The sequence below is a fragment of the Lycium barbarum genome, chromosome 1 (assembly GCF_019175385.1).
Source record: "Lycium barbarum isolate Lr01 chromosome 1, ASM1917538v2, whole genome shotgun sequence".
Classification (NCBI taxonomy): domain Eukaryota; kingdom Viridiplantae; phylum Streptophyta; class Magnoliopsida; order Solanales; family Solanaceae; genus Lycium; species Lycium barbarum.
Genome location: NC_083337.1, coordinates 155,823,888 through 155,848,649, shown reverse-complemented (window position 1 = coordinate 155,848,649; position 24,762 = coordinate 155,823,888). Strand labels below are relative to the sequence as shown.

Sequence of the window (24,762 nt, the reverse complement as noted above, 5' to 3'; positions counted from 1 at the left end):
ATTGCCAACGTCTCAAGACCTTGGCCGATTAACTTAAGAGTGTGGGGGCTCCGGTGACCGACAACCGCCTCGTTCTCCAACTGGTGGCTGGACTCCCAGAGGCATACAAGAATTTGGGTGCCTACATCCGCCAAAGTAAGCCTCTTCCACCATTCTCCGAAGCTCGGTCAAGTTTGTGCCTTGAGGAAAAGGTGTTGGCTGGAATGCACGATGACTCGCCCGCGGCTATGTTGGCTAATTCCAAACGTGATTTTGATGACTCTTCTCATCTGGAAAATTCTGGTCGTTCTCACCATCATCGGGGCAAAAATAACAACAAAAACCGCGGCTCTAGCGGCGGGAAAAATAACGGCGGTGGCCGTGGTTCGGGCGGCGGCAGTGGCAGCCGACGCCGTGGAGGACTCCCCTCAGGTGACCAGCAGCAGTGGCAACAGCCCTCCTCACCGTGGCAGTGGGGTTGGATGCCTCAGTGGGCTCCCCCTTGCCCGTATCCTACCACGCAGTGGGCTCGGCCACAGCAGCAGTGGCAGCCGCCATCTTCTTCGTCTGGCCCGAGGTCGCTGGCCCAGCCTGGCATTTTGGGCTTACGACCACAACAGCAGGCATATGCAGTCGCGGGCCCTCCGACGCAATGGACTCCGACGGATATTGAATCGGCCATGCACACGATGACGTTGAACCAACCCGATTCGAATTGTTATATGGATACCGGCGCCACGTCCCATATGACATCCACAAAAGGTACTCTCTCGTCTTATTTTAATTTGAGCAATCGTAATACTGGCATTGTTGTTGGTAATGGTAATTCAATTCCAATTCGAGGTTGTGGTCATGCTAAATTGCCTCCCCCGAACCCTCCTTTATTGTTAAACAATGTCCTTCATGCGCCAAAACTCATAAAGAATTTGATATCGGTTCGTAAATTTACTACTGATAACTATGTGAGTGTTGAATTTGATCCTTATGGGTTTTCTGTGAAGGATTTCCGGACGGGGATGGCTCTCATGAGATGTAATAGTAGGGGTGCTCTCTATCCATTGTCCACCTTCAAATTTTCCACCAATTCACCGTCTACTTTTGTTGTCTTGTCTTCTACCCGTTGGCATGATCGTTTGGGCCACCCGGAAGCTTCTATTTTGGATTTTCTTAGGCGTAATAAAAGCATTGAATGTAATAGTTCTAGTTCATCTAGTATTTGTCATTCTTGCGTTCTTGGTAAACATGTTAAGTTGCCATTTGCTAGTTCTATTTCCGAAACTTTGTTTCCATTTGACATTATTCATAGTGATTTGTGGACTTCTCCAATTTTGAGTTCTATGGGCTATCGTTATTATGTTCTGTTTTTGGATGATTTTACCAACTATTTGTGGACTTTCCCTTTGGCTAGAAAATCTGATGTTTACTCAAAATTCATGGATTTTAAGACCCATATTCTTACTCAATTTGAACATCCTATCAAGAATGTCCAATGTGATAATGGGAGGGAATATACTAATAGTCAATTCGGAAAATTTTGTGCATCCAATGGGATATCTGTTCATCTTTCGTGTCCTCATACATCCTCTCAAAATGGGAAAGCAGAAAGAAAAATTCGTTCACTAAATAATGTCATCCGGACTCTTCTTGCTCATGCCTCCATTCCTCCGTCTTTTTGGCATCATGCATTGCAAATGGCGACGTATCTCATTAATATTTTACCAAGTAACCTATTGGGTCACAAATCACCTTTAGAGGTCCTTTACCAACGGAAACCATCTTATTCTCATGTCCGAGTCTTTGGGTGTTTATGTTATCCCCTTTTTCCGTCTACTACTATTCACAAGTTGCACCCTCGGTCAACTCCATGTGTCTTTTTGGGATATCCACCAAACCATCGTGGCTACAAATGTTTTGATTTATCCTCAAATAAAATCATTATTTGTCGTCACGTTTTATTTGATGAGACTCAATTTCCGTTTTCCAAAATCCATACTCCGGCTCCCACCTCTTATGACTTCCTTGATGATGGCCTCTCTCCTTACTTGATCCATCATATAGCCGCCAGCCCTCCACCGCTGCCCTGTCCCCCTCCGTCGTTGCCCGTGACTCAGGACCACGCCGACCCCTCCCCACCTGGGCAGCAGCCTCCATCGTCCTCTACGCAGGACCAGTCCGCCCCTCTCCCCCACCAGCTTCCCACCACCCCGCAAAACTCGACCATTTCTCCACCTGTCCAGCCCAATACCCACACACGCATGGTCACTCGTAGTCAGCGCGGGATTTTCAAACCCAAGCACCCATTTAATCTACATGCGGCGGTTACCAAGTCCCCCATACCTCGTAAACCGTTGGATGCGCTACGTGACCCGAATTGGAAATTGGCCATGGATGATGAATATGATGCTCTTATTAAAAATAAGACGTGGGATTTGGTACCCCGTCCACCTAATGTGAATGTTATTAGGTCTATGTGGATTTTTACTCATAAAAAAAAGTCTAATGGTGATTTTGAGAGGCATAAAGCCCGTCTTGTAGGTGATGGCAAAACACAGCAGGTTGGCATTGATTGTGGTGAGACTTTTAGTCCGGTCGTGAAGCCAGCAACGATCCGCACTGTCTTAAGTCTAGCTCTATCTAAACATTGGCCCATTCATCAGTTGGATGTCAAAAATGCATTTCTTCATGGCGAGCTCAAGGAGACGGTTTATATGCATCAGCCTATGGGTTTTAGAGACCCATCTCGTCTCGTCCCGATTATGTGTGTTTGTTGCGCAAGTCCTTATATGGGCTTAAACAGGCACCGAGAGCTTGGTATAAAAGATTTGCTGACTTTGTTTCTTCCATTGGTTTTGCTAATAGCAGGTCTGACCACTCCTTGTTCATCTATCGCAAAGGGCACCACTTGGCTTACATTTTACTATATGTGGATGATATTATTCTTACTGCTTCTTCAGATGCTCTCCGATGTTCTATTATGGGCCTTCTTGGCTCAGAATTTGCTATAAAGGACTTAGGTCCTTTGAACTATTTTCTTGGCATTGCGGTGACCCGTCACAAGGGTGGTATGTTTCTATCACAACGAAGTTATGCTACGGACATTATTGAACGTGCAGGAATGTCCTCGTGTAAGCCTTCTTCCACTCCGGTTGACACTAAACCGAAGGTCAGTGCCTCTTCTGGCAATCTGTGTGACGATCCCACTCATTTCCGGAGCCTTGCAGGTGCTCTTCAGTATCTTACCTTCACTAGACCGGATATTTCTTATGCCGTACAGCAGATTTGTCTTCATATGCATGCTCCACGAGATACGCATATGCTTGCTCTTAAGCGGATTATTCGGTATATTCAGGGTACTCTTGATCATGGTTTGCATCTCTACTCATCTTCAGTTACTGATTTGGTTTCATACACTGATGCTGATTTGGGGGGGGGGGTGTCCAGACACCAGACGCTCGACGTCGGGTTATTGCGTGTTTTTGGGAGATAATTTGATATCCTGGTCATCTAAGCGCCAACCTACTCTTTCCCGCTCTAGTGCGGAAGCAGAATATAGGGGGGTTGCTAATGTTGTCTCTGAATCATGCTGGATACGTAACCTCCTCTTCGAACTACATGGTCCGATCCCTAAGGCTACTTTAGTTTATTGTGATAATGTCAGTGCCATTTACCTGTCAGGAAATCCAGTCCAACATCAGCGCACCAAGCACATTGAGATGGATATACATTTTGTTCGTGAAAAGGTGGTGCGGGGCCACGTCCGTGTCCTTCATGTTCCGTCCCGATATCAGCTCGCCGATATTTTCACTAAAGGACTGCCACAGGTCTTATTTGAAGATTTTCGAGACAGTCTCAGCGTTTGTAAACCTCCCGTTTCGACTGCGGGGGTGTGATAAATAGTGTAAATATGTAGTAAAAGAATATTTTGTAAATCTTCTATTTTAAGTTAGTATAATTTGTATCCTAATAGGACATTGTAACTATGGTATATTTACCAACTCAATCAATGAGAATAATCACGGAATTAATCTCTTTCAGTATCATATTAGGTTTCAGACCATTCTTGTTACAGCTGCACGTCGCAAAAAAACAAAACAAGAGTAAAATTTCAGAGAAAGCTTTATTTGAAAAAACATGTTTTTCAAGAGGGAACAGATCAAGATAGACTAGGAACGGATTCCACGGTTGTTTTTCTTCACATACTCTCGGTATTACCAAATAAAAAAAAATTCTTTCGTCCTATAGAGCAGAATTTATTTGTCTCTTCGTCGACATCATCGTAATTTTGAAGAAACGAAGAACAAGATTAGGAAACAAATAAAATCCTAGGTCTGATACCAATGAAGGAAAACATAACAATGTTAGAACACATAGTTCTCCCAAAATTCTCAAATATTTGTTTCGTTGATCGATAGTGTAATCACATTAAGAACATGAGCTACACCATATATAAATATTTACAGTCTAAGGTCGTACCTTAATTACAGAGATTGCTCTAACGAATATCGTAGAAGACCGCCTACGTCTTCATGGAATCCTCCGCAAGGAAGAAAGGAGTTTTCTATTTGTTTGGAGAAAGAGGCAGATGAGAAAGTTGCGTTGGTTTCTTCTGCAGAAACCTTTTTATTTTACTGAAGGGATACAACTTTTAGGGATTTTTCTCAAAAGTTATGTCTTTTCCCTCTTCTCAATTTATTTAGCCAACATATATATAACATATTATATATATTTACTTATTTGGATATGGATCTGGGTTGACCCGCATGGGTGGCCCGAATCCCAATTTCCAACATGGGTTAACTTGAATCACGGGCCAATCAGAAGAAGTAGTGACAAGATCTCATTTGATCGGTCGGAACATGTTACTTGTATATTTGTGCATTTTTATTGGTCTTTGATTTGACCAGGCGACTCTACAACATTTTGTTAAGTTCAAAATGAAAAATCTAAAGTTAAAACTTTTCGAGACTCCAAATATTGGCTGTTATTCGAATTGTTGTTTATCTATTCAGTTGAATACAACGAGAGAAAAGCAACGTGCAGCAAAAAGATGGATAAATTGCACAATAACGCACAAGTTATCATCCTAGCGTAAGATGGAGGGTAACTTTGTGGTGCTTGCAGACTCTTCTATCCTCTCTTCTTCTTTTCGGGCAAATTGAAATTTCACCATTATTTTCACCTTCTCTGCCCCATTAACAATTAACAAAAGAACTGCTGTTGCCTTTTCTTTTCGCAACTTTGGGCAGAGTTATAATGATAACTAAAGAACTTGCCCGCGCTTCTTGTGATTTAATAAATATATTAAATTTAATCTTATTATAAATCTATCTATATTATATATAGATAAATAGATTTTGCAAGAGTTATCGAGGAGGTTTAACTTTTTAGTGCAAATGTTCGTATAACAATTGGCCTTAAGATTTTTGGACTTCTCTGATCTATCGTTTCAGATGTAAAATACTTACTTGTTTTGTACTGGCTTGACACATCCTTAAGGGGCCATAAATAAAATGACAATTCTATTATACCGCCCTTAATTATTACGAAGTCATCTAATGATTTGAAATCAATAAAACATACTCCCTCCGTCCCTTATTAATTGTCCACATTACTAGAAATATCTGTCTCAAATTGCTTGTCTATTTACAAAATCAAGATAGAATTAATTAAATCTTTTCCATCTTACCCTTAATATTAAGTGTTCTTGTAAATAATCAATATTCTTTTGGAGTGCAGTTTATTTGAGAGATAAGGGTAAGGTTGTAAAAATACACCTTTCATTTATGATTTCTTAAAGGACGTGAAAAGAGGAAAGTGGACAAGTAATATGAGACGGGGGGAGTACTTTAAAAGTTGTGCAACCACTAACAATTTCTTGAAGTTTTCAGCCCAATAATTAATAATAAGGGTAAAATATAAACAAAATGATAAATTATTTCTTGATTTTCCAAATTGGACAAGTAAAAATTGACAACCATTTTTAAAATACAGGAGAGAATAGTACTTAGCAAACGCATAACCACTTTGTGCTTTCTGTTTTTGTTTTAATACTGATTACTGGGTAGTATCAATATTTTTAATGTTGTCTTAAAATGCTTTAGACTCTATGCAAAGAAACCTCAACGATTTAAAAATTAAACTTGGCCCATTGGATGGTCCTGTTCGTGATAATTGGCTCTTCTATCCTGACAGAATCAATTTTCCATAGTTTAAACACCAAAATCGTTTCCCCGTCAAAGTGAAAAAGAAAACTGCCAGCTGGGTCCAACGTTGTGTATGTCGAACATTAATACAAACTTTGCTGTTAAAATATGTTTTGCAGTGAAGTTGACACTTTTACAGGGCGAACAAATGGATAACTGAACCTGAACTATTAACAGGGTGAAACTTCTGCTTATGAATGAAGTTACTATCTGTGAATTTAAACAATGAAAAAGAACACGTTTTATTCTTTTTGCTAGGGCCGATAATCTCTTTATTCAATGTTACGCATTTAGGATTAAGTGAAATTACACTTTCCTAATCACATTTATGTCCTTCATTCTCACCCATAAATATGAAGTTTCAATTCTCGTAACTCCATCATTCAATAAACCAAAATCCGATACATTTAGCAATCATGTCTTGTCCATCCAACATGCCGTCAAATTCCAACACTTCAAACTTCGATGAGCATCGATGGATTACTCAAATCCGTCGAACACTTGATGAAGAACTTGAAGAAGACACTGAAATCCCAGTTAGCATTTTCAATGTACCAAAATCCCTAATTTTGGGCGACCCTGATTCGTACGTGCCACAACTAGTGGCAATTGGTCCTTACCATTATTGGCGCACAGAGCTATACGATATGGAGAGGTACAAAGTATCTGCTGCAAAGAGAACTCAGAAAAACTTCGAAAATCTCAAATTTCAGCATCTTGTGGAAAATTTGAGAAAATTCGAGCATAGAATTCGTTGTTCGTACCATAAGTACTTGAATTTCAATGGGGAAACTTTGGCCTGGATGATGGCGGTGGACGCTTCGTTCTTGCTTGAGTTCCTTCAAATCTATTCCATCAGAGAAGGTAAGGTTCTAACTAGTGTTTCCTCAAGAATGTCTCATTTGGTTGATGTTGCAGGGAGAAAATTGACGCATAATGCCATCCTTAGAGATATCATTATGCTAGAAAATCAAATCCCATTGTTTTTGTTAAGGAAAATGTTGGAATTCCAATATTCATCTTTAGAGTTAGCAGACAACATGTTGCTGTCAATGCTAATGGGATTTTGCAAGGAACTTTCGCCTTTCAAAATACGGGTTGAATCCCCAAAATTTCAATTCACAGAATGTGCTCATTTGCTAGACTTTCTGTACCAATTGATCGTGCCAAAATTAGAAATAACTTGTGAAATAACAGAAGATCATCAGGAGCAAATTGGCACGAACCAAGGAGAAAATATTTCCTTCGCAAATTCAGGTCACGTTAGACTAGTTGTTCGCAAAGTTTGGAAGATCCTTGTAAAAATAAACAAAGGCCCGGTACGTCTTCTTAAGAAAGTAGCATTTTCCAGACCTGTTAAACTCATGTTTAAGCTGCCCTGGAAATTACTCGCTAATCTTCCGGGGATTAAGCTATTAGCACAGCCCATTGCATACATGTGTTTTTCAAAAGCAGAGGAGATTAATTCTGAAGACGAAAGTGAATCTAATATCAATAAACCCCCTCTTGTTGAAGAAATAGCCATACCATCAGTAACAAAACTTTCTAAATCCGGGGTAACTTTTGTAGCCACCAAATCAGGAATCATGAGCATAAAATTCGACCGTAAAAAGATGAAATTTTATTTGCCTAGAATCAATCTAGACGTGAACACAGAGGCTGTTTTGAGGAATTTAGTCGCATACGAAGCTTGTAACGCATCAGGGCCAATGGTTTTTACGCGTTACACGGAATTAATGAATGGGATTATTGATACTGAAGAGGATGCTGTGTTGCTTAGAGAAAAGGGGATAATTTTGAACCGTTTGAAGAGTGATAAAGAAGTTGCAAACTTGTGGAATGGGATGAGTAGATCGGTGAGATTAACGAAAGTTCCATTCTTAGATAAGGTGATTGATGATGTGAATCGGTTCTACAATGGAAGATGGAATGTCAAGATTAGAAAAACTATGAAGCATTATATGACTGAGTCATGGCAATTTCTCACATTCATGGCTTGCATTATGCTCTTGATGTTGACAATGTTACAAGCATTTTGTTCAGTCTACAAGTGTGCTCGTATATTTCGTATTCAGAATTCTGATGATTGATTTTAAAGTTTTAAGGTATATACATGCTGAGTGTATATAACTTAAGTTCTTGGTCAAATTCCCACTCGTGCGATAATATTGTTTTTTCTTTTTTTCTCTTCTTTGTGGTATTTGCTGTGATTTGATTTCACTAGGATTAAAAAAAGTGCAAAAGGATTGCAATAAAAAGGAAAAAGAGTGGTAGTTTTTGTGTGATGGGCCGTTGGGCGAAGAAATGCTGAAGTGAAATGTGGGTTTGTGCATTCATCTTGGGAAAAGATGGTGCTGTATAATTTATTTGAGATTTGGTTATTTGTTTATGGCGTGATGCTTTCCAGAAAATTAGACCTTGTCTTATTCAAGGCGCTTACTGTATTTTTTATTTTTTTTGGTTAAATGTTTTGTGAATTAATTTAGTATTTATCCCTCTCTCTCTTTTCCTTCTTCCTCTTCTTGATCTTTTTCCTTGGGTTTACGAGATTGATGATGTGTATATGGCTAAGATACGAGCATCAACAATTCGATTCAGCTGGTTATTCTAAGAAAATTGTCATACCAACTTTTCGTTTATACGTAGTAGTCTCTAGAAAGTGTTAGAGAGAGAAGAAAGTTCGTCGACGTACATTTTATTTACCATGATAATTCCATTTGAGTTTATTTTTTTAAAAGAAAGAAAAGTTAATGGATCACCGCCCAAGCAAACTTGCAGATATACAACTACTACACCTGCCACCTAATATCTGCATTAACTAATTATTTATTCATTAGTCATCGACATTCATTTAAGATAAGTCAAAAAAAAAAAAATAGAAAGCCTGTACATGTAAGTCGTGTACGTGTTCTCTATCTTTATTACCTAAATATTTTGAATTTGGATTCGGCGCAGTCACTTTAATTTGTTAGGAAATGCATTGCTCCTAAAGATTTAAAAAAAAATTGTAGGAATTCGAATTAATGGAACCTAAAAATTCTGAATACCAGGGTGCGAAACAAAAATTTGTACGTGTTTCTCTATTCGTAAGTTAACAGTATGTAGAAGTCCTTAATTATATTGAAGAGTCAATTCCTCGAATGGTCATTGAACCTGTAGAAAAGTCTCAGTAAAGTAACTTTTGAATTTTTTTGGATAATAAGGTTATCAAATTATACTCATCTTTCCAAAAAGGTAAAACAGCTCATTTTTGGACATAAGACCCCTTAACCCATTTTAAATTATAAAATCCATTATCTAGCCACAGTTTTTCGATACTCCAAAATTCTTGTTCAAATTAATATTTTTCATGTTGTAATAATAAAATAGGAATTAACCCATTTTGATATTTTATATTGCTCAAGGCCGGAAGTTAAATAATTTACTGAATGAAAGCGCATTGACATAATTGAAACACTTGAGACGTTATATAGATGCATAATGCATGTAATTTACTTTATTGGTAGAATATTTAGATAAATTTTCTTAAGGAAAAGATTCGTGTTGGATAACTACTTTGTAAAATAAAACCAATTTTACAATTAGTTGTATATAAGTTTTTTTAAAATATAAAATGTTTATATTAATTGTAATCTACTTTTATAAATTAAACTTAAACAAAATCAAATATTACAAGTTCATCTCCAAGAAAATAAAAATAGTAACCAATTTTTTGATAATTGAAAATTTTATATATCAAGAAAAATTATTTACAATCAATTAAAAAATATAGTTAAGCGTTGTGCTCATTTCTACTATCATTAAATTGTATCCTTTTATTGTCTGCTTAAACACAATTTTGCAATATTCTGAAATATTTTTCACATTTTGAAAATAAAATAGAAATAGTCAAATGGATTTTATAATTTAAAATGGGTTAAGGGGTCTTATGTCCAAACAATGGGTTGTTTTACTTTTTTAGAAAGATAAGCATAGTTTGATGACCTTATTGTTCAAAAAAAATTCAAAAGTTACTTTAGTGGGATTTTTCTACCAGTTCAATGACCATTTAAGGAATTAACTCTTACATTTAAGGCACGAGGAAGATCAATAGACTTATTTCACCAATTTATGTGACTTATGAGAGCTCACGTAAGCACCATTTGTTCTATAAAAAATAAAAGATAAAAATGACATGACAGAAGAAAGAAAATCGAATCAGAAGATTATTTTTTCCCCAAAGTTTCGTGGAAATAGACGAAAATAATTTTATGATTCCTGACTTGCCACTTGGTGTATTATGGCAGATCGATTTTAGGTGTTAAATGGGCCGGTTAGTCAGGACTAAGGACCCAGGGATGGGCTAGTCGGCGCCTATCACAGAATGGTCCCAATGTCCCATGCCTCACTATTTTGGACCCAAAATATATAGGAAAATTTACTTGTCATAGCTACCTCTAATACTTATTTATGAATAAATATCTTATTTTTTATTTATTTTTTTTAGCTTTATTTTTTCAAAATTACATTTCATAACTGGTTCAATAACTTTTGAAATACATGTACCTCTCTATTCTCCCTCACTACACATTTAAGATTTGTCATCTTCTCCAAACCCTAAAAAAAATTCTCTCTCCTCTCTCCCCATCCCCTCACTACCGCCTCTCTCCCTCCCTTTCTCTATCTCCGACCTCTCTTCTCCTTCAGCCAAACTTCGTGAGGCAACTGAGCGTTAAAGCTCATAGAAACTGTAGCAACATCGTTGTTGCACAAGTTGTTGTTGCTTCCTAGTCGAATAACAACCATGACTTTACTCCGCGGCTGCTAAAGCCGTCAATGCCGCTGCCATTACTCCTGTTGTTGATGATGATGAGGTGGCAGCGACAGTGGTGGAACGACCCCAAATCTGAGAATACACTCAGATCTGCAAAAAAAAAAAAGGAGAAGTGGGTTTCACCGAAACCACCACTACCACCAACACTATTACTACCATCTCCATCTCTAAACTCGTAAAAAACCTTAAGGTTCTAGTTCTACAGATCTGAACTCCATATGCTTCATGTATTAATGGTTTTTGGTGATGGTTCGGTATGGTTTTTGGAGTGGAGAAGGACAGTGGTGGATCGAAGAAAGGCGGCGGAGGAAGGAGGAGGTTTTTTCCAGTTTATTGTGGTGGTTCGGTAGGAGTTTTTTGGAGTGAAGCAGGATGGTGGATCGGAAGAAAGGCGGTGGAGGAAGGAGGAGGATTTTTCCAGTTGTTGTGGTGGTTCGGTAGGGTCAGTGATTGTGGTGCTTCAGTATATTTCTGTGTATTTCGCTATATTTCAATGTACTGTTTCAGTATATTTCTGTATATTTCAGTGTACTGTTTAAGTATATTTCGCTATATTTCAATGTATTTCTAATTTACGAAACAGTTTCTAATACATTTCATTGTATTCCATTGTATATGCGCATACTACAATTTTATATTTCTTAAACAATCAACCATATTTTATTGTATTCCGGTGTATATTTTTCTGTATTTGGAAATATTTCTAAAAGTTTGGAATGGAGTAATTTGGAGAGAAAAACATGAGTTGTTATGGAACTTCAGTCGTTATGCGTGATACATGGTTGATTTAATTTAACTTACCATTTAAAATGAAAGAAGAAAATATGTTCCATAAATACAGCCTATTTTTACTCTGTCAAATTTTATATTTTCGTGTATTTCAAAAACGCGAAATACAACCGAATACAAAAAAAACAGCAAAAAACTTTTGAATGGAGTGATTTTGATAGAGAGACATTAGCTATAATGGAACCTCATGAGGTTTGCGTGAATCATGGAACCATTAATACAAATTACCATATAATTTGAAAAAGATTTTTATTGCCATAAATATAGCTTTTTTTTTATTCAACAGTCACGCTGTATTTCGCTGTATTTCACTGTATTTAAAAAACATGAGATACAACCGAAATACAGCCAAAAGCAGCTACGAATTGCAAATCTTCAACTTATAGCTATAACTTGTTAGAAGTTATTAAAAGGTAGTTATTTGTGTAAGTTTTGCAAATATATAATAGTATATTTTTTTTCTACTATTAAAAAATATTTAAATATAAGTTTTTCAATTTTTTCTTAATAAACAAATTTTATAGCTATACAAATACTAATATCACAAGTTTCAAAAAATTAAAATCAAGCAAATGCCATAACATATTTATTGATTACAAATTTAAATATCTCATTTTTTTTAACTAGTACTTCATGTCGTGTCAAATTATATCATACAAATTGAAAACAAAAGGAAGCAAAAGCTTATTGGTCATGATGTTGTGCTTAGGAAAGAATAGTGACATCCTTGGTGAAGCAACAACTGAAAAGCGTTTTTATCATCTACATTGAGACAACTAAAAGAAAATGCAACATTACTCTTATTTTGTTTCAATTTAGTTTTTTACAAATATATTTTTAGTCTTAAAAAGGATACTAAGATATCTTTTTTCTTCGCACCTCACCTTGTCCGGAGAATCAATAGTGCTTCCACTTACCCTTTATCGTTACTCAAACTCTCGATCTACATGTTGATGGTGGAGATGCTCAACCAATTGAGCAAGCCTCATTTGTCGGATACTTGCTATATCGAAATTACTGCATGCGAAAGAATAAAATAGTTCAGTTAACTGCTCAACACTCTTATAAATTACTCTTACCTTTCAAATAACTCGACATTCTTATAAGTTGAAATGTGTTCCACCTATAAATTTGGTGTAAAATCTACATTAAAGAGCATTAATAATTTAATAATTACATATTAAAGCTAGAGAATTATGGAGATCTGACAATTACTGCTTGAGAAAGCATCTACACGTGCCTTAAGCATTTTGTGTCAAGTATATCAATAATCTTAACTTAAAATCGTCTCACAATAATTGTAGTACTACGTTTATGCTCCAATCCATCTTCTAGCAATCGATCAAACAGTAATAAGTTGTAATGCTTCTTTTTTTTTTTCATCTCTTTTTTTTTCTTTTCATTTTTTTCTTAACTTCTCACGATATGGAAAAAACAATTCTTTTCCATCTAGAAAAAACAAAATTAATTGCCAGTTTTACAAGGTTTGGAAATTTTGCCGTGTGTATCGTAAGAAGACAAATTTACCATATTGCTTACAAATTTACCATATTGCTATGCCATGAATTTAAAATTCTATTCTCATTCAAATTTAAGTTAAAACTCTTTATTTTCAACGTAAATACCAGCCATAAATAGAGAATATTCTCGTCACTCCAAAATTATGCGGAAATAGTAGAAGTTGGTATTTCTGTAATTCCCTCCAACAATTGGGGCAAATTGAAAGCACTTTAGATGCGTGTCAGATTCTAAGCGACCCCTATAATCTAGTGACAAATGCTGGCAAATTCAGTGGCTATGTCTTTTCGTCACTGTTCCAAGTACACCATGTCTAAGGAAAAGAAAAAAAGAAGTTCGACCCCCTTACACTAGGGGTGGGTGTTCGGTTTTTCGGTTCGATTTTATCAAACTTCGATTTGGCTATTTCGGGTTCGGTTTTTTGAAGGTGGACACCAAACACCAAACCAAACTAGTTCGGTTCGATTCTTTCGATTTCAGTTTTTTAAAGTTCGGTTCGATTTCGGTTTTTTCAATTCGATTTTTTTGATATAATATTAGAAGAGATTCCATTGACACTAATTTATATTCTCAAAAGTAATAAAACATAAAACTGATAAATTGAAATCAAAACTAAACAAACAGGATACACAAGAACATAAAACTATAATCATGACATAGGATTACTAAGTGTTATATACATACAGTAAGAATAATTAAGAAAACACATAAAGGACATACATTAATCCTAAAGAGACATCCTAGTTACCTTTCTTTGTTAAGGATATTTAATTTTTTTCAATTGAAGTGAAAAATTAGGGATACAAATGCAAAAGAGGACTTATTACAATTGGTTTTTTTTTGCTTTAAACTTAATGGGCCTGGACTAGTTTAATTTTTTTTGGGTAATGTATTAAATTTCGGTGCGCGTTCTGTTTTTCGGTTCGGTTTTATCAAACTTCGGTTTGGCTATTTCGGTTTCGGGTTTTTTACGGTGGACACCAAACACCGAACCAAACTAGTTCGGTTCAGTTCGGTTTGTTGAAGTTTCGGTTCGGTTCGGTTTTTTAGTATTTATGCCCAGCCCTACCTTACACACGTGGTAAAGCGTACGCGCCATAGTTGATAATTTCTTATTTTCAAATAAATGTTCGTTTATCCTTTAGTACACCTTTTAAGAAAGACTTATTTCAAGAAAAAAATAGGTATTTTGACTAATCATAAGAGGTAGAGGTAGGCCGAAGAAATATTGAGGAGAAGTAGTGGCTGGCGGATCTAGGATATTCTCTGAGGGGGTTTGAAAAATAAAAATGTAGTATCCGAGGCTTGAACTTTGAACCCCAGGGTGAATTTTGAACCCCCTAAACCATTGAACAAACCCCTACTCTCATGTTCAGGGCGTTCAAAATCTATATATGTACATAAAATATATAAAAATATTTTATATATTCAGTATAGTTTTTTGCCAAGGGTGTTCGGGTCAATGGACTGTAGATCCGCCCTTGAAGAGAAGTGATTAGATAGGATATGGTGCAGTTGGAGCTTACCAAGGACATGACCTTAGATATGAGGTTGCGGAGGAAACAAATTAGGATAGAAGGTGAGTACGTAGTAGAGCATTGTCTTGCGGATTGCTGGTCCTTCCATACTAGTAGGCGTAGCATTATCCCTGCAGCTTATTGCCTTTCTCTTATAATTTGTTGTCTCTTGTACTTCGATTATCGTATTACTTTGCTGTGGTAACTGTTTCTGTTTTATATAATGTTTTGTTGTGCTTTCTATTGTATTTGCGGTGACCATTTTACATGTGATATTCTTGTCTGGCCTTCTTTGAAATTCCTTTTCTTGAGCCAAGGTCTATCAGAAATAGGTTTGTGTACACTCTACCCTCCCCAAACTCATTTATGGACATATTTTGGGTATGTTGTTGTTGTTATTACTCTTAATTAAAATTTTCATATTAATATTAATGCGACACATTGGTATCTGATGACTTAGCATTTAATAAGGATGAATTTGGAAAACTAAAGTTAATTACTTCTCCATTACATAAATAGTCACTTATTTTGAATTAAAATAAAAAAGAATAATTGAACACTAGTTCAAAATCGCAAGGAGTTGTACAATGTGCATAACGCGTCTGAATCACTGCTCTCATGTCGCGTGGATTACATTATGCGGTTGCGGTTGCATTCGGAATGTCATAGGTTTTGGAAGCTCTTCTAATTCACCCTGACCCATTAGAAAAGTCTAACCGACTTCCCTTTTATATTCACCCTCAAAATTCCCCAAAACCACAGTTATGCCATCCCTTTCAATTCCTATATAAGCCTCCCCTCCATTGTTTCTCAGGTTTGCAAAAATTCAGTCAAGAAACCCCATACACAATGGAGTCATCATCCTTCCGGAAAAAATCACATAATTCAAATCTCCACCACAATTGTCAACGATCCGTTTCACCATCGGGTCGGTTCTGTTCTTCAACTATTTCTTCATCCCCTGTTAATTTCTCCAGCTTCACTACTCAAAGCTCCGATTGGTTGACCCGACCCACATCTCCAACCCGGGTCAATCTTCGTCGATCAGTTTCCCCATCACCGTCCGTTCGATTTTCCAGGAATCCTAGCCGTTCAATTTCCGTGTTCCCACGTCAGCAACAGAATAATAGCCGTCCATTATCGTCTAATCAGAAGAAACACTGTACGTGTTCGCCAACAACACATCCAGGTTCATTCCGTTGTAGCCTTCACAAAAATAAACTTAAGAGTGGCGGTCAGTCTCATACTACGTCGTCGTCGTCGTATCATTCGAGTCATCAATTGAATACGAGGAGATCAGCTATGACGAATTCACTTGTTAGAATTGGAACTGTTGAAGGTGAATTGGTGAAAAGAGCACTTGCTGCTTTGATTCGGCCTTCTTCTCATCATCTTAGGCGTAGAGATGATTTTCAGGCTAGGCCCAGTAGGCTCTCCATCATGTCAAAGGCCCAAGATTTGTGATGTAATTGGATCATGTCAAAGGCCTAAGATGTGTGATTGTGATGTACAGTTAGTGTTGTTGGGTGTTTTTGTTCCCCCCCCCCCCCCCCCCCCCCCCTTTTTTTTTCAGGGGAAATTAAACCCCGGTAAAGTTCAAAAAACAGAACCATATTTTTGTACTGTTTGTTGATAGTATACTTAATGTATAATGCTAGTTTAATTCTGGAACAGTAGAATGAGTGTAGCCATGTATACACTGTATTTATTATATTAAAAGTTAAGAAGTGTGTGCAAACGTTCAGTTGCCAATATTTTAGCGAATGTGCAATGTGCTTTCTAATTTTTGTTTTTCTATTGACCTTTTTAAATTCTGAGAAAATTGAGATTTTGGTTGGTTTGGTTGAACTTTGGCAGAGTAGATGCAACTGTTACTTACTCCACTGATGGAGGTGCGTTTTGTTACAACTAAGGAGAGGATTAATTTTTTCTTTATTTAACCTTCTGTAGCAGTTAGCTAGTGATCATAAACCTGAAAGTCAAGTATTTTGGTTGATCAATAGATGCCAGCCAAGAAAGTTCTAAAATTTGGTCGTTGATGTTTGAACAGTTACTAGTAATAAACCTGCGGAGCGCGGACATGGACAGCAAGTAGTTGAGGGACTAAAGATGCTTTCCAACATAGTGAATGCATATAACTTTGTACTTCCAAATACAACAACATACTCACAATTGGGGTCCGATAGGGTAGGATGTTCCTTACCCCTACCTTTGTACTTTCAAATATTAAAATAAAAAAAAACGGAAACAAAGCCAAGCTAATAAGTACTTCCCATGAAAGATGAGCTGATTTTTATGATTGTTCTGGCTTGCCAAAAGATACAGAAAGTCTTCCAGCAGACAAAGGAAAATAATTTGTGTGGAGCTCGGGCGTTAGTCGGCGATTGTTTGTTTGTTTTTCACGTCATCTAAATCTTCTCAATGATACTACTATTACTACTTATTAGAAGCATGAGTTGGGGCCATCTTCGTCGTCGTCCGTTGATGGGCCTCATTTAAAAAAAAAATAAAAAAAATTGGGCTCCATATTAAACAGACCCTAAAAAAAATATTATAAAAAAAAAAATTAAAAAATTATGGACCCCATATATTTTAAACAACAACTAATATTTAAAAAAAATATTGTGGATCCCATATATATTAAACAATAACTAATATTTAAAAAAAATTGTGGGTCCCATATTAAACATCAACCAGTATTATAAAAAAACAAAGTAGAACCCACCACATCCAAACTCACGGAAAAAAAAAAGTGGACCCTATATTAACAAAATCAAGCAATACATGAGTTGGGGCCATCTTCGTCGTCCGTTGATGGGCCCCATTAAAAAAAAAACTTTTGGGCCCATATTAAACAGGTCCTAAAAAAGAAATTGTAAAAAAAAATTAAAAAATTGTGGACCCCATATATATTAAACAACAACTAATATTTTAAAAAAAATTGTGGATCCCATATATATAAACAACAACTAATATTTTAAAAAAATTGTGGGCCCCATATTAAACACCAACCAGTATTATAAAAAAAAAGTGGAACCCACCACATCCAAACTCACGGGAAAAAAAAAGTGGACCCACATTAATAAAATCAAGCAATATTAAAAAAAAAAAAAGTGAATCCCATATTAAAAAAAAATAATGTTAAAAAAAATTGTGGGCCCATATTAAACATCAACCAGTATTAAAAAAAAAAAAAAAAAAAAAAAGTGAAACCCACCACATCCAAAAACAAAATTGTTAAAAAAAAAAATTGTGGACCCCATATATATTAAACAACAACTAATATTTTTTTAAAAATTGTGAGCCCCATATTAAACACCAACCAGTATTTAAAAAAAAAAAAGTTGAACCCATATTAACAAAATCAAGCAATATTAAAAAAAAAGTGAATCCCATATTAAAAAAACAAACAATGTTAAAAAAAAAAATTGTGAGGCCCATATTAAACACCAACCAGTATTAAAAAAAAAAAAAAAAAAAAAGTGGAACCCACCACATCTAAACTCACGGAAAAAAAAAAGTGGACTCCATATTAACAGAATCAGGCAAAAGAATTGTGGGCCCCATATATATTAAACAACAACTAATATTAAAAAAAAAAATACGGGCGCCATATTAAGCACCAACCAGTATTAAAAAAAAAAAAAAACGTGGAACCCATCACATCCAAACTCACGGGAAAAAAAGTGGACCCCATATTAACAAAATCAAACAATATTAAAAAAAAAAGTGAATCCCATATTAAAAAAACAAACAATGCTAAAAAAAACTTTTGGGCCCCATATTAAACAATCCCATAAAAAGAATTGTAAAAAAAAAATTGTGGACCACATATATATTAAACAATAACTAATATTTAAAAAAAAATTGTGGGCCCCATATTAAACACCAACCAGTATTAAAAAAAAAAAAGTGGAACCCACCACATCCAAACTCACGGGAAAAAAAAAGTGGATCTCATATTAAAAAAATCAAGCAATATTAAAAAAAAAAAAAGTGAATCCCATATTAAAAAAACAAACAATGTTAAAAAAAAAAAAAAAAAAAAAAAAAGTGGAACCCACCACATCCAAAAACAAAATTGTAAAAAATAAAATTGTGGACCCCAAATATATTAAACAACAACTAATATTTAAAAAAATAATTGTGGGCCCCATATTAAACACCAACCAAAATTAAAAAAAAAAAGTGAAACGCACCACATCCAAACTCACGGGAAAAAAAAGTGGACCCCATATTAACGAAATCAAGCAATATTAAAAAAAAAAGTGAATCCCATATTAAAAAAATAAATAATGTTAAAAAAAATTGTGGGCCCATATTAAACACCAACCAGTATTAAAAAAAAAAAAAAAAAAAGTGAAACCCACCACATCCAAACTCACCAGAAAAAAAAGTGGACCCCATATTAACAAAATCAAGCAAAACAAATTGTGGGCCCCATATATATTAAACAACAACTAATATTAAAATAAAATTGTGGGCCCCATATTAAACACCAACCAGTATTAAAAAAAAAGTGGAACCCACCACATCCAAACTCACGGAAAAAAAAAAGTGAATTAAAAAAAAAAAAAAAAGTGGGACCCATCACATCCAAACTTACGGGAAAAAGAAAGTGGATGCCATATTAACAGAATCAAGCAATATTAAAAAAAAAGTGAATCCCATATTAATAAAAACAAAAAATTTTAAAAAACAAATGCTTAGAATATCAAACAATTAAATCAATAATGATGGACTCATTGCCACATGCGTATCAACCCATTAGTGGAGCAAATGAAATTATTGTACAGCAACATACTTAAAATACTTATATATTAAAATAAGATAGAATTTAAATACTTTTTTAATTTTTTCCTTACTCTAATAAATGTGAAAAGAGATTAATGTCATAAAAGAAAAAATAATATTAAATGGAGATCAAATAATTAATAAGCTAAATTAGTGAAATTATAATTCTAATTGACGTTTCGTTAAAATCATGTAAAAAACAACATGACAAGTAAAATGAGTTAAACAAAAAATATTTACTAAAAATTAAAAAATAGAAGTTCTTCATGACCCCATATTAAACACCAACCAGTATTACAAAAAAAAAAAAGTGGAACCCACCACATCCAAACTCACGGGAAAAAAAGTGGACCCCATATTAACAAAATCAAGCAATATTAATAAAAAAAATGAATCCCATATTAAAAAAATAAACAATGTTAAAAAAAAAAAGTGCTTAGAAAATCAAACAATTAAATCAATAATGATGGACTCATTGCCACATGCGTATCAACTCATTAGTGGGAGCAAATGAAATTATTGTACAACAACATACTTATATATTAAAATAAGATAGAATTTAATTACTTTTTCATTTTTTCCTTACTCTAATAAATGTGAAAAAAGATTAATATCAAATGGAGATCAAATAATGAATAAATTAAATTAGTCAAATTATAATTCTAATTCACGTTTCCTTAAAAAATCATGCAAAAGACAACATGACAAGTAAAATGAGTTAAACCGAGAATATTTACCAAAAATTAAAAAATAGCATTTCTTCGTTTAAATAGAAAGTTAATTTCTACTTTGTTTCGTTTCAAACATGTAAAATTAATTTAATAATTTGAATTAGAATTATCCAAATCAAAATTTGATAAAAAATAATAAGTATTTTACACTTTTAAATTAATCGAATTAAAATTGAAAGTATCAACTGATGCTTAAATATTGCTATTATTTTATCTCAAACAGAGGAAAATAGTTTTCTTTTAAACAAGTCTTCTGTTTTAAAAAGTATTAATAAATTTTCGTAGCAAACATGAATAAAATAAAATTTTAGATACGGAGCACAAACTACAATGTTATATTAATCGTATTTTGAACATAGAATATATATATATATATATATATATATATATATATTATCACTATCTAAACACAACTACATATACATAGATACACTATAATACGAAATGTTGGTGTGCACGGGCTTAAGCCATCTAGTATTATATATAAGAGCCAATGTGGGGCTTTTTGTATATATGTTTAGTCCCATGATGCTGAGCGTGGCTGATTTTACCCTACATATTTTTATTTTTGCTCTCTTTCCTAGCCATGCCCACTTGGGCCTTTGTAATTGGACCATATATCTTTTTCTTCTTCTTTTTTTAATCTCTTGTTGTCCCTTATTAAATTATTCCTTCCATTCGTTTTTACATCATACAAAAATTTTATTTTTACTTATCTATTCTAGCAAAGCACGAAAGGTTTAATAATTCTTCCTATATTACCGTTATCATTAACTATATAGAGTATTAGTAGTCAAACTTAAATTTTAATTAGAATATTTTACTCCTAATAAATAATTTCTTAAAGAAAGTGACAAGTCAACAAGAGACAAGTAAAAAAGAATCGAGGGAGTACCTTTTACATTATTTGTTATTATAAATTTCGCTAAAATTTATGCAACTTTGGAGTCACTGTTTCATTTTCAACCAGAACATTTATTAGATCTTAATACTTAATGCCCCATATTCTTCTCTTTGGGCGTGTTTATGAAGGAAAAATATTATTTTAAAAATATTTTTCGAGAAAATTAGTGTCTTCTTTCTTATTTTCTTGTGTTCAGTAAGTAAGCAAAATATATCCTAAAATCAATTGTATATAATCTAGACAAGTACTATGGGAGATGGGGTGGGGGTGGGGATGTGATGGGTGGTGGGGATAGGGGCTACAAGGGTGGGGTATTGAAGCTGAGGTGTATTAGAGGGCTGGGAAGACACAATGAATGTGAAATGTCATTTGTGGAACTTGATTTTCCTGCTTCTACTAAGGGAGTCATTTTCCTCATTTTGAACGATCTTATTTGGGGTCATTTGCACGATGGCCTTTCAAAGGCACTGCTTTTTAATTTTTGTCCTTCGCCTAATATTCTGAAGTTTTGGGTTTGAATCCCGATTTAGTAAATAGAATAAAAAATTCGCAAGGCAGAAGGTTGCAGCAAAATTAGGCTTATTCGAACAAAAATTAGGCCATAAGGCAGAAACTTTTGCTCAAAATTAGGCCTATGCCTATTCGGGCAAAAGTTAGGCCTTAAGGCAGACTTTTGCCCAAACTCTCCCTTATAAGGTTCAAACTCTATCTTAACGTCCAAAATTTTTTCTTGTGATTTTTTTTCAATTTTTAACTGAGCGAGAATTCAATTTTGGAACCCATAAATTTTTACGCGAAAGATAAAAATTAAAGACCAACAATTTGAGGTGCCTTGGAAGTAGGGGTGGGCATGGTATGGTAGATACCGATTACCATACCGAAATCGAAATTTTTTATACCGCGGTTTTCATATTATGGTATTTGGTACGGTATTCGATATTCATAAAGAAAATACCGAATACCATACCGAAGCATATAATTACATATACAATTCATATATCTTAGTATTATAATACTAACAAATATATAAACTAGTATTATTAGAAAATTAATTGTTTAAACGTTGGAACTTTAACTACTCTATCTTGATTTAAATGTCTTTTTGTGTAATTGATTTATGAAGGGAATTGTTTGTACTTTCTTTTAAATATTTTTACATGTGTAAGATGTTTAGTACATAATAATTGAGACATTTCCCAAGTAGCAGAAGTCATAATTCTCCACGATATGAGTATATGTAAATCGAGGTCAAACAAGCTATGGTACCGATTTACCGTATCGTAAAATATCGAAACCGAACTTTAAAATACCCAACCATACTGAATTAATTTGGTACGGTAATAGCATAGTATTTTTAGAAATCAAAAATCGAAATTACCGTACTAAAGTTCCAAATACCGTACCGTAATTTCAAATACAGTACCATACCGTACCATGCTCACCCCTACTTGGAAGGACATTTCGCGCAAAAAGATGAATGATTTGCTGTGCTTATTCTCCACTCGTTTTTTCCTTCTTTTTTTTTCTTTTTTTTTTATCAACACAAACTCTGCCTTTGTGATTTTTTTAAAAAAAAAAATTCACTGAACGAGTGTTTGAATTAGAAACCCTAGAGTTTTAAGCGAAAGGGAAAAATTAAAAAAATTCAATTTGATAGACAAAATTAAAGACCATCCCGAAATGAGGACAATCCTGTGAATTGCCCCTTCCAAGTTAACTCGACCCAAATGGTTGTGAAATGCCCACCTTTTACCTTGAGCAGACCTGTCAACTTGTAATAGGGCAATTTGCAGGATTACCCTTCGCTGGGGTGGTCTTTGATTTTTATCCCTCAAAATGGTAGTCTTTAAATTTTACCCTTCAGACAGAATTTACACCTCACAGGCAGAATTTCTGCCCAAGCAAATTCTGTCTGTGGGGCCCAAATTGTGCCTTAAGGCAGACTTTGAGGCAGAATTTTGCAAAGTCTGCTTTGCGAAATTCTGCCTAGCGATTTTTATTTTTTTTTACCTGAGCTGGGGTTCGAACTCACAATTTCGGGGTGTTAGGCGAGGAGTGTAAATTAAAGATTATCAATTTGAAGGGCGAAAATTAAAGACCACCCCAAATGAAGGGCAAACTGCGCAAAAATAAAAGCCTGTGACAAAGGAAAAGTTTTTTAAAAATTAATTATTGTCATTTCCCTTTCCAGCTACTATACGAAGCTGTTTCCAAAATTTTATAGAGGTGGTGCAATTTATGGATACTATTTGTAAATTCTAATAAGTAATTTTGTTGGTTGGTTAATTGATCATGTTTTATTCATGAAATGGCTTGGATTAGTGTTAGTTTGGATGCAGCAAAATCATTCTATTAGATCGAAAGAGATAAAGAGGAATCTCTCATGAATGACGGGAAATCTACTATTTCTATTTATTTGATAAGACAACTAAAATCTACCAAACATGGTGAAGTACTAGTTATGCTCGTTTTAATACATAATTAACTCCTTCCTAACCAACAACCAAGTGACCCCTAAGAATTTGAAAGCATTAGGACAAGCAGTAAATCCAGGACAACAAACGTCATTAGAGTAAAGAATCTGAAAGCATCTGAAGAAGATGGAAGAAGACGAGGATCAATTATATTTCAATTGAAGTAGCTAGAGATCTATATTAAAATGTTCAATGGAAGGTACTCAAGTCTTGAAACATTGCATACCCTTTAATCTCTTCAACATTCCTTCATTGTGCACAACTCTTGGAGTTTCTTGTTTAGCAGTGGCCAACTTAGTGTTCCTCTTCAACATAGCTGCCTTCCATCTTGTACTGTAATTTCTCAACGGCGCAACGGCAAAATTACTAATTGAACCTTGTCGACATGTCCACATATTCAGGCGCTCAGGAAGTAGCTTCTTTGCTTGCTTGATGGCTACTATTAACCCTAAAATGTGATTTCTTGAACTTCTACTCTTCTTCTCCTTCTTTGCAAGCTTAAGTATTTCTTGCCTATGCTTGGCTATATTTATGCCCATGCTCTGCAGAAATTCGTGGTTGAAATAAACTATGTCGTCTTGTACAAGTTCATTGTGTGCAAAAGTAAGGGCATATTCATGAACAAGAGAATGCTCCAGGCTAGTTTTGGAGAGCCATGAACACCAGTCCATGACCAAATGTATATGTTAATGAGTTTTGAATGTGCTAGCTAGTAGCTAGTGATAAGTGTTGGAGAAGAAAATTGAAGGACTTATATTATTAATAAGTCTTGTTGTTTGAAGGACTTATATTAATAAGTCTCGTTGTTTTTATGTTTCACACCATGTGCTTAGTACCCGCTGCGGAGCTCAACTAATCTTGACTTCTCGCCGGAAAGTCCACTTTGAAGGGTAAATTACATACCAAAGATGATTCTATTATTAGGACTCAAATTTTTGAACTCAAGACGTTTAATTAAGAACTCAAGGCACTTATCGCCCGCCACAATCTTTGATGGTATATCTTGATTTGATTAGATGGTAATTGAACTTTGAGAGTGA

General features: G+C 34.9%; 3 protein-coding genes across 3 annotated transcripts; 2 read left to right on the top strand and 1 right to left on the bottom strand.

Moving 5' to 3' along the window:
- The first annotated feature begins 6,431 nt into the window (after nt 1–6,431).
- On the top strand, nt 6,432–8,697 carry LOC132621739 (putative UPF0481 protein At3g02645). Its single transcript, XM_060336142.1, has one exon. The coding sequence runs from the start codon at nt 6,599–6,601 to the stop codon at nt 8,270–8,272; it is 1,674 nt and encodes a 557-aa protein (XP_060192125.1). The 5' UTR covers nt 6,432–6,598; the 3' UTR covers nt 8,273–8,697.
- A 6,913-nt stretch (nt 8,698–15,610) lies between these two features.
- Nucleotides 15,611–16,619, top strand: LOC132621660 (uncharacterized). The gene has a single exon (XM_060336038.1). The coding sequence runs from the start codon at nt 15,669–15,671 to the stop codon at nt 16,281–16,283; it is 615 nt and encodes a 204-aa protein (XP_060192021.1). The 5' UTR covers nt 15,611–15,668; the 3' UTR covers nt 16,284–16,619.
- A 7,253-nt stretch (nt 16,620–23,872) lies between these two features.
- On the bottom strand, nt 23,873–24,425 carry LOC132621584 (uncharacterized). The gene has a single exon (XM_060335938.1). It carries the CDS (start codon nt 24,391–24,393, stop codon nt 23,926–23,928), a length of 468 nt encoding a protein of 155 aa, XP_060191921.1. The 5' UTR covers nt 24,394–24,425; the 3' UTR covers nt 23,873–23,925.
- Between the last annotated feature and the right edge of the window lie 337 nt (nt 24,426–24,762).

Excerpts from the sequence above, each read along its gene's own strand:
- LOC132621739 (XM_060336142.1), top strand. The coding sequence starts at position 6,599 with ATGTCTTGTCCATCCAACATGCCGTCAAATTCCAACACTTCAAACTTC.
- LOC132621660 (XM_060336038.1), top strand. The coding sequence starts at position 15,669 with ATGGAGTCATCATCCTTCCGGAAAAAATCACATAATTCAAATCTCCAC.
- LOC132621584 (XM_060335938.1), bottom strand. The coding sequence starts at position 24,393 with ATGGACTGGTGTTCATGGCTCTCCAAAACTAGCCTGGAGCATTCTCTT.